At 44.5% G+C, this 10,193-nt stretch overlaps 1 protein-coding gene across 1 annotated transcript; it reads left to right on the top strand.

Annotated features, from left to right (window-relative positions):
- Window positions 1–6,206: 6,206 nt before the first annotated feature.
- Window positions 6,207–7,415, top strand: LOC308283963 (abscission/NoCut checkpoint regulator-like; the record flags this gene model as incomplete). The annotated part of the gene is made up of 1 exon (XM_080724477.1): window positions 6,207–7,415. The coding sequence occupies one exon, from the start codon at window positions 6,207–6,209 to the stop codon at window positions 7,413–7,415; it is 1,209 nt and encodes a 402-aa protein (XP_080580603.1).
- Between the last annotated feature and the right edge of the window lie 2,778 nt (window positions 7,416–10,193).

Below are 10,193 nucleotides of genomic sequence, written 5' to 3'. Positions count from 1 at the left end.
AATAAATTGTCTGGAATAAACCCTTGTGGGACTTCATATTTGGGATGAGGTACACTGTAGGCACGTCTCCGGCTACAACTGCAGTGGATCTGGCATACTTAGCTAATGTTTTACTTTCCAATTCCCCACCCAGCATCTGCATCTGCATCCCTTCCTCCTACCTCCCAACCACCCCAGTACCTGCTGTGTCTTCTGCTCTACCCCACTGCCGTTTTCTCCTCTTCCCTACACCAGTGTTCTCATTCTGCACGTCCTCCTACAGTATGTACTTCCGCTCATATCCTCCTCTGATCATTCCCATCAGACAGGTGTACAATAACTTTCTGTTACTGTAAGCCGGAGGCACTTTCACCTAGTTTGTTTACTTGGCAGAAACACAATTGAAACTCGGCTCTTAGCTTCCAAATACACCTGAAACATTCACTGGAGTTGATTTATTTATTTTTATTTATTTTTATTCATAATTTTGTTTGTGTCATTTTATCATCACTACAGTGATTCCACTACTGAATTGTTGTCCAAAACCGTTCGTTTTGTATTTATCATTAAAAAATCAAACCTCGGTTCGAAGTGGAGTGGTGAATCTGAGCAGCTATACCATGTGTGTGCATGCGTGCGTGCGTGCGTGCGTGCGTGTTGAGTGTGCCTGGCCTGCTAAACAGCACCCCTCCTTTAACATGTGTGTTGTGTGTGGCCACTAGAGGTATTGCCAGGCTACAGACATAGCCAGCCAGCCACATAGCCAGCCAGCCAGCCACCCACAGACATACCTGTCTATTGGGAGTGCTTTCACCACTCCAAAAATCAACCCCATGTTTGAAGTGAGCGGTGGATGTGAGCAGTTCATTTCGAAGTCAAGTTTCCTAGCTTGTGTGTGTGTGTGTGTGTGTGTGTGTGTGTGTGTGTGTGTGTGTGTGTGTGTGTGTGTGTGTGTGTGTGTGTGTGTGTGTGTGTGTGTGTGTGTGTGTGTGTGTGTGTGAAAACTAGACCAGGTCAACCTGGTTGTGCCAGACCCCCTGTCTGTCATCATCATTTATGACATCATGCCTTTTGTAGGCATGTCATCATCATGTCATCATCATATATACCCTTTATATAGAAAACCAGGACAGACAGACAGACCGACATTTGCTTATGTAGGCCTACCCATTTCATGGGTCTGGCAAAAAGGTTGGGTACAGAAATAAACGAAAAAGGAAAGTAACAATGATATGTAGATATAAATCAGAAAATAAAAGGTAGAAATAAATACAAAAACACAGAATGTATCTTTTCAGATACGCTTCTTCTTATTAGTGTAAAAGACATAAGTTAAGTTATTAAATAAAATGTCCTTTTGATAAAATGTGTATTAAGCTGGTTGCACACTGCTGCGTTTTTCGGGCCGAATATCGGAGTGAATTTCGGAGCACGCAAATAAAAAAATCAACCTCACGTTGTGTCAGTCACGTTTGCACACTGCCGCCCGTTTCGCGCACCACTCAGTCTCTTGCTCTCTCTATCTCCCTCTCTCTCCTTGTCCTGAAAAACGCATTTCACAACGAAAAACGCAGCAGTGTGCAACCACCTTTAGAGCTAGATCTGCTATTTTCACTAGTTTTGTGCGACTTGTATGATGAAGCAGGGTCTTTACTTTATGAACAAACAAGGTTTCTGCCCGACATTGACGAAATGTAAGCTAGACACACATTACAATCCACTTAGACACTACTAGAAGCTCAACCGCCTTTGACTTCACCTGTTAGACATGTCAGTGAATCCACTTTAAGAGGGCACATGTCCTTCACTTTCTCTCCATCCATCTGTAGTGTCCTCCACTTTCTTCCTTCCGTTGTCTTTCCTGCATTTCTGAGCTGGTTACTATAGCAACAGAGAGAGAGAGAGAGAGAGAGAGAGAGAGAGAGACGAGGAAGAAATACAGTGAAAAGTTGAACGTTAAAAGCTTCTTCCAGCATCTGTCTTTCTTCCTACAGTACAAGTGGATATTCAAGCAAAGCTCTCCTGAGGGACTTTGGTACTATTCCTCTCCCACCATTCCTGCATCCATCCCTCTCTTTTTCTCTTTCTCCCACTGATAAGGACGTTGTTATACCTTGGATAAGGGGAGCATGCTTTAATGCGCCGTACACTTGGAGTTGACCCATGTCTATTTAACATGCTTCACATGGGGCTTTTCTATAGTGGTCTAGTTTTTTGCTTGTATCCATGTCCAAACATCTCATATGTGAGACATATTTCCTGCAGGTGAATTGTTGCTATTTGCTGCAATTTGTTTTGCTGGACCATTTTCATAGCAAACATTCTGAGGCATCATTGATATTCTGGGTGTGTTTCATTTAGGTGTTACATGTGTACCAGCATTGTCAGCTCCTGTACAGTTGGCTTCAGGCTGGCACTCCAAAACACCTCAATTAAACACATCTGCAATTAATGTAATTACATTGAGATACTTTTGCCTATCTATGACATGCGCCAAAATGTCTGTTGTGAAAATAGAAGGATAATATATTTGACTTTGTTCATAAAGAGTTTGTTTAAACAGTTTGCTTTCAAAGACAAAAATACAGCCATATGGAAAAAACTAAAGTAGTATAATATAATAATTAGGTTCCCACTCCATGGGATCTAAGGATAACAAGTATCAATAAAAACAAATATAATGCATTTAAACTAATTAGCTAAGTCAAGTCACAAGCACATTTAGAAACAACCACGGTTGACTGTACATCATAATAAAACAGCATACAAAAGTACAATAGACAGTCAATGGGAAGCAGTGTGTTCAAAGGCTGGGGAGAAGAGGTGTGTTTTTGAGCGGTGCTAACCACTTCTACAACTGGCTTTGTGTATGTATGTATGTATGTACTGTATGTTTGTTTGTATGTCCCGCACATGGCTCATTGGCCAAGATTCGCGGGAAGCTAGAAATGCAGTTCCTACAAACCATGTTCAAATCTGGTGTAGATTTTTAAGGCAGGTTTTTGGGACCTTGAGAAATTAGATGAATATGAAATGGATGTTTTTACCACGGATAAAAGGCCTTGATATAAAAGTAGGTTTTCAGAAGTGGTTTAAAGAATGACTTCACTAGCCTTAGGTCCTCAGGATGGGGTGGAGGTAAGACAGGACGTCAATGGACATTCTTAAAGCTGTGGCACGTTTATCTGGAACTGGTTACTCTGTGCGTGTGTGTGTGTGTGTGTGTGTGTGTGTGTGTGTGTGTGTGTGTGTGTGTGTGTGTGTGTGTGTGTGTGTGTGTGTGTGTGTGTGTGTGTGTGTGTGTGTGTGTGTGTGTGTGTGTGTGTGTGTGTGTGTGTGTGTGTGTGTGTGTGTGTGCGTGCGTGCGTGCGTGCGTGCGTGCGTGCGTGCGTGCGTGCGTGCGTGCGTGCGTGCGTGCGTGCGTGCGTGCGTGCGTGCGTGCGTGCGTGCGTGCGTGCGTGCGTGCGTGCGTGCGTGCGTGCGTGCGTGCGTGCGTGCGTGCGTGCGTGCGTGCGTGCGTGCGTGCGTGCGTGCGTGCGTGCGTGCGTGCGTGCGTGCGTGCGTGCGTGCGTGCGTGCGTGCGTGCGTGCGTGCGTGCGTGCGTGCGTGCGTGCGTGCGTGCGTGCGTGCGTGCGTGCGTGCGTGCGTGCGTGCGTGCGTGCGTGCGTGCGTGCGTGCGTGCGTGCGTGCGTGCGTGCGTGCGTGCGTGCGTGCGTGCGTGCGTGCGTGCGTGCGTGTCTGTGTGTGTCTGCTTGCGTGTGTGTGTGTGTGTGTGTGTCTTAATCTCATTCATATATTCATCAGGAGATAAAAATGCTGACGCAAGTGTGTGAGAGAAGAGAGTGGGAACAGGGTGTGAGAGAGGGAAAGAGCAGAAGCCAGTGAATGTGTGTGTGTGTGTGTGTGTGTGTGTGGGGGGGGGATAAGAAAGTCAGTATAAGGAAAGTCAGAGGAGAGTTGCAGAGAAATCTATGTATTTGTGCTAATGATAATATACTGTACGCACACGTGCCAGAGAGAGAGAGAGGTGGGATGTTTTATGAATCCAAGGATCTTCGAATTAAAGGAAGCATTAATTCTGCCCTCTGTCTTGTTTATTGGGTTCAGTTGTCGGCTCTTTGCTTCCAATTTCTCTCTGTCTGTTCCGTTTTGTCATCTTGGTTTCAGCTTGAAACAAGAGATAAACTACTTCAGACTGGATTTGATTTCCACAAGAGTTAGTTCAAGATCAAACAGCATCGAAATACATCCCAAACGTATGGACCACTCCACTGCACACAGTCAACAAAACATTATAATATATTCTGTATATTTGCTTGTAAGGAGGAGAGGGACTGAAATGACACATTATTGGGATGAGTTGTTAAAAAGGCAGAGGTAAATGATGGAAAGGGGGAAGAAAGATGTGAAAGCAGTGGTGAAGGTGGCTAAGAGACATGAGCTCACTTATCGTCACTGTCCGGAAGAAACCTTGTATCTCCAAGTATGAAATAAAATGAAAGCCTCATCACATGAAGACTGTTGGCACAAAACTAGTGAAAATAGCCGCTCTACAAGCACATAACGAGGTGTTGTATGCTTGTAGATCAGCTATTTTCACTATTTTAAATAGTTTTTTATGATGAATAAAAAACGGTTTTGGACATACATAAGACATAAGGTTTCCACCCGACAACAGCATGTATAAGAGAAAAACGAGTGGTAAAGAGACAAAGACAAAAGAACAATGACATTTCACTGGCCCTGTCCTTCCCATAATGCTCTTGGAGTGTGTCCACTGTGAGCCAATCACATCATAGAGCTCACAGGGAGTGGCACATATCTGTCTCCTTGGGCTGTAAAGGGGCCATTACACATCTAATTACATGGTGATTACATACTGGTTAGTTAGTCAGCTAATTGACTGACATGATCCTAGGCTGGGTCCTAAGGTGTGTGTGTGTGTGTGTGTGTGTGTGTGTGTGTGTGTGTGTGTGTGTGTGTGTGTGTGTGTGTGTGTGTGTGTGTGTGTGTGTGTGTGTGTGTGTGTGCGTGTGCGTGTGCGTGTGGACGATCTAGGCACAACGCGCAGGGTGCAAACTGCGTGGACACGAGGGTGTGTCCACGCCAGTTTCTCTATTTAGGCGGAGCATTAGTTGAGCCTTAAGTGCGAGGCGCCAATGGGTTGTATTAAGCCTCTGAATTAGTCATGGGTGTGTTATATTAATTAAATGAATCGGAGTGTCTTCTACCATTCCCTTTAGGAGAAGGTGTGCTGCATTGGTATTTGGATGATGGATCGGAAGAGACGCAAACCATTTTCTGCTGTGAAAAACAGACATAATGTTTTGAAGATTTACCGAGGAAACTGAAAAAGGCATGTCTTAAGGTCAGTCTACAACAGACTCAGTACCTGATCAGGACATCTATTAACACACAAACAGGAAGGTCAGGATATATTACCATTACCATTAACTCTGCAGTACATGATAGTTAAAGGAATTAATATCAGCTCTGACCATCTGGGTACCTGCATTACCGTGCGTGCGTGCGTGCGTGCGTGCGTGCGTGCGTGCGTGCATGTAGCCAAGCAGGAAGCTTCTGGCCTAAAGAAGTAAGCTTACGTATGTTTAAAACCTGTGTCTCTAATGGCCAGCAAGCCCAGCATCCTCACCTCCAAGAAGATTTTACTTTTCACTTGAATTATTACTTCAGTAAAAACAAAAAAAACATATAATGAATACATGTTTTCAGTTGCTAGTTTCAAGTCGTACAACATAGGCTAATGCGTATGAAACAATGGCCAAATTTGGAGTCATACGTCATAGATATGTCATCAGTGATGTTGCTAGGTTTGCAATGTAATTAATCCCAGCATTTACTTAATTTTTCTTTATACTGGTCCCAGGGAAGTCCCTTGTCTCGAATGTATTTTGACAAATATCCGTTTTTAACTCGTATTTCATCTTATATGTGGTTATAATTACTGTGTGGCTATATTAGTTTATGTTGAAAATGTAACTGAATAGAAAGTAAATCCCAAATCTGACAAATACAATGAATTATAAAATAAAGACCAAGTGGTAGTGTTTTCATCAGGCATGTGTTATGCACCCTAGTAATTATTCATTTTAATATTAATTGGCACACACTATTAATTATGATGAGTGCTTTACTTTCAAGTGATTTGTCCTGATTGTACTGTATGTTTTTAACTGTTAATAATTACAACTTGAATGCCAAAACACATGGAGAACCGATGTTACAGCTGCGCATCAAAGTTCACTCTCTTCAGGAAAAAGGTGCGCTGTAGAAACTGCAGCTCTTCATTCTGCTCAAGGTGTCTGAACTTCAGTGCTGTGGTTCCCTGCTGTAACAACACCCTGCAGAAGGTCTGCAAGCAGTGCCATGGAAATCTCTCTAGTGGGAAAACTACAAACGATGCTCGCACATGGTCTCCTCCAGAAAACTACCAAGAACGGGTTGCTGTACTTGAGGCTAAAGGGCAGACGATACTGCCTCTTGCACAGGGGAGTCATAGAAATGTCCATGCAGGCCTTGTGCCAACCAAAGCCCTGGGTGAAGAAGACCTGGGCATCTGCATGAGGCTTCAGAGGCTGAACGAAAACACTCAACCAAAGTCCATCGCATCTGAGAAAGAGTTAGAGTCTCGTCTGGCTGCTCTGAAAGTTCCCAGCCATCCAGTGTGTTCTGAGCGAGAGATAGAGGACCGCCTGTCTGCCCTGCAGGGCAGACCTCCGCCTTCTCAAGCCTCCCTGCTGCTGCATCAGCCTCCAGATACAGGGACGCAGACAGAACAAGCCCTGATAACTCGGGTCACAGAGGAAGTTACTGTAGACAACCTACGAGAAAACCCCCAAGGCCCGGATGGCCCCATGAACGACCTAAACGAGGGGGAGGAGGGCCGGTTGGAAGAGAATGTGGAGGGAGGGCAGGGTGGGGTGGGACGGATGGAGGCTGAGAGGAACCGGATGCTGGAGGAGCTGAAGCGGGAAAGCTGCTCCGAGGACCACGTCCTGCAAAAGTCAAAGAGAATCGCCACAGTCAAAGGACAGGAAGACCTGCGGGACTTCCACAGTGAGGGGGAAACCGAAGAGGAGGCTGTGATCAGAGTATTGAAACAGCTCTATGAAGAAGCTGCACTGGACAAGGCCAGTGGCTACAACACACGTTTGGAGCACAGTGGCCCAAGGGACGGAGAAAAGAAATTGACTTCCAAGAAAATGGTGCCGACTCGGACGGCTGCAGCGTCTAGAGACAATGAGCCGTGGGACAGTGATGAGGAAGAGCTCCCCTGGTGCTGCATCTGTAACCTTGAAGCCACACTTCGCTGTCACACCTGTGATGGAGATCTGCTCTGCAACCGCTGCTTCAGGGAAGGCCACGATAAATATGACAGGAAGGAACACTGTACGGTTAGCTACACTGCACCGTAAATGATGCAGTATAAGAGTTGAACTAGAAGAGTTGTGGATCACTAGTATCTGCACAGACCCACAGACAGGACAGATACAGACATATGTGGATGTTCCCTTCTGGACAACTGCTAGTCCGACTGAATTCCTATCTGGCACAACTCACTCCCGGGTCGCCGGTGACGCACGTGGAAGGTTTGAAGTCGATTGGGCAGATGGTGCCCGGGGTTATGCCTGGGACAGATGCACACACAGACACAGACACAGGTTTTGTGAGTTGATGAATGTACTGTACTAATATACTGTATGTGGATGTACTGTTGTGTCCTGACCTGTGTTAAGAGACACCCGTTGTTTTTCTTGTGAAAAGCAACAGAGCCAGAACAGATCATTAATCACTGCAGCTGAAAAAGCCTTATCGGAGTGTGTGTATGGTTTTCTTCAAAAACACGTTTGAAGCCACATAAAGCCAAGTTGAGAAACAAGACAAGACGAATACGGAGAGGAATTGTGTGTGTGTGTGTGTGTGTGTGTGTGTGTGTGTGTGTGTGTGTGTGTGTGTGTGTGTGTGTGTGTGTGTGTGTGTGTGTGTGTGTGTGTGTGTGTAGCCTGATTTCAAGACTCTACGCTGGAGCTTAAGAGTCTGAGCCTGTCTGCATACTATTTGATTGAAAAGGGGAGGGGATTTCAAATTTGAAATTCCCAATCACAAGCGATCTGGTGGGAGGGGTTGTGTTTGACTTTTGCACACAAAACAATCCCTCCTCCCCCTCCCCTCAATGACATGCACCCAACAGGTCACTGTCTTTGATGTTTCACTGATTAGAGAGAATCACTAACGAGCTATTCGACACTTGTATGGCTCAATCAATGACTGCCCTTTTGAAGTTCAAAGGGAGCAATTAAGAACTCTGGTGAGCCACGCAGCCACCCCTCCCTCCACTGTTTCTGTTGATTTTCACCCCACCCCCCCTCTCTCTTGCTTTGAATTCATTGGTCGGTTTCGCTCGGTTTGAGAGGTTTTCGTTAGCAAGAGCCACGTCATATGACACATCCAGACCAAGAGATGCAGTTCACTCAGAGAGTGGGCGGGTCTATTGGCTGGAGCCAGGCTAGTGTGTGTGTGTGTGTGTGTGTGTGTGTGTGTGTGTGTGTGTGTGTGTGTGTGTGTGTGTGTGTGTGTGTGTGTGTGTGTGTGTGTGTGTGTGTGTGTGTGTGTGTGTGTGTGTGTGTGTGTGTGTGTGTGTGTGACTGTACGAGCTGTTCTGCTAGTCTAGGCAGAGACGAGAGTCATACTAGAAGTTTTGAACTGTTAACGCCCCAGTGGGGCCGTTATGGGGCCTACCATGCGTTTTAAGGCCACTTTCACCATTTTATGTTACTTGTAATATATATATATATATATATATATATATATATATATATTACATATTGGTGGTCCTTACATTTTAGTTGGTTGCTCCTAATTTTTTGATATTCAGGGCACCAGTGCTACCAAGTAACATTTTTGATTTCTTGCGCTGTTATTATTAATTATTCCCTCCGCATCACCGACAATAGAAAGGTTCACGTTGCTAGTTCTTTCTCCTGGAGAAGGCAGTGTCTGGCCACGAGGCAGGTAGAAGCCAACTCTCATTCTCTTGCCCCTGACCTTTTTTCATGGTGATGGATGAAGCCAGTATGGCAGTTTTCAATGATTGTGTCATTGAAGACCTAACGTAATAGATGGTTTACTTCACAGGCTGGCAACATACATGTACATACTACTACATCACAGGTTTGCAGGTGTGAATTGGGTGAAATTATTTCTTTCATGCACTGCTCCATTTTGTTGTATTCCTTGAGAAGAGAGTGGACGGATGTACAGTGAGAGCATAGGAGAAAAGAGAAAGAAGGTTAAATAAATAAATAAATATATACACATACATTCAGAGAGTGTATGTGATAGCACTAGCAGCTGGTGGCTATCTTAGCACACTATGCAGATGCATGTGTAGGCCTACTTGTTTGAAAAACATTGGCATCATATTCAGGTGTGCACTACATCAGTGTTTCTCAAAGTGGATTCTAGGGACCATACAAGTCTGTAACTCTGACAGTATACAAATTGAACCAAATGGACCATAACGGGTCCATTTGGTTCCATTTGTACTGTCAAGAGTTAAGGGGAGACCTTGAAATGTAAAAGTTTGAGAAACACTGCACTACATAACAAGCCGCCATGAGACGGGATAATATGAAAAAAGTAGTAGGTACAATGTTCTTAAGGTGTTGTTCAATAGATCAGTTCGTACAACAGCAAAGGTAAAAACCACATATTTCATAGAGACTAACCCGACATAAGGTAAATATTCCAACTTTACGGCAGCCGGTGTTCCTGCCTTCTTCAACAATCTGATAGTAGCCGGGTAGAAACTGTTCAGAAATCGATATTCAGGCACTACATACTGCGGTAGAGCTTGCCCAGCTGTTGTCTATAAAGTCATGTGAGAGATGAAGTCAGTTTTAAAGAAAATGAAAAGAATGAATGGGATGGGAATGGGAACATTTTCAGTATACACCACACCAGCGTTTCCACTCTAGTCTGAATTATTTATTATTATATTATATTTTAGTATATGATTTTTTTTACGTTGAAATCTACCAAGCACACAGTGCTGATCCATACAAGAGATGAATGTGTTGAAAATAGTAGTAATAGGAGTAGAAGAGTGTACACAGATAGTCATGCCAGCAGACTAATTCCCTCCCTCTGCAACCCCGGTGCTTAAAAAACGTTGTCTAAATCATCTTTAATGC

Source organism: Nannobrachium achirus (assembly GCF_963921795.1).
Source record: "Nannobrachium achirus genome assembly, chromosome: 1".
In the NCBI taxonomy this organism is placed as follows: Eukaryota; Metazoa; Chordata; class Actinopteri; order Myctophiformes; family Myctophidae; genus Nannobrachium; species Nannobrachium achirus.
Note: the sequence above shows the minus strand (reverse complement) of the source record. Positions and strands in the feature narration are given on the sequence as shown.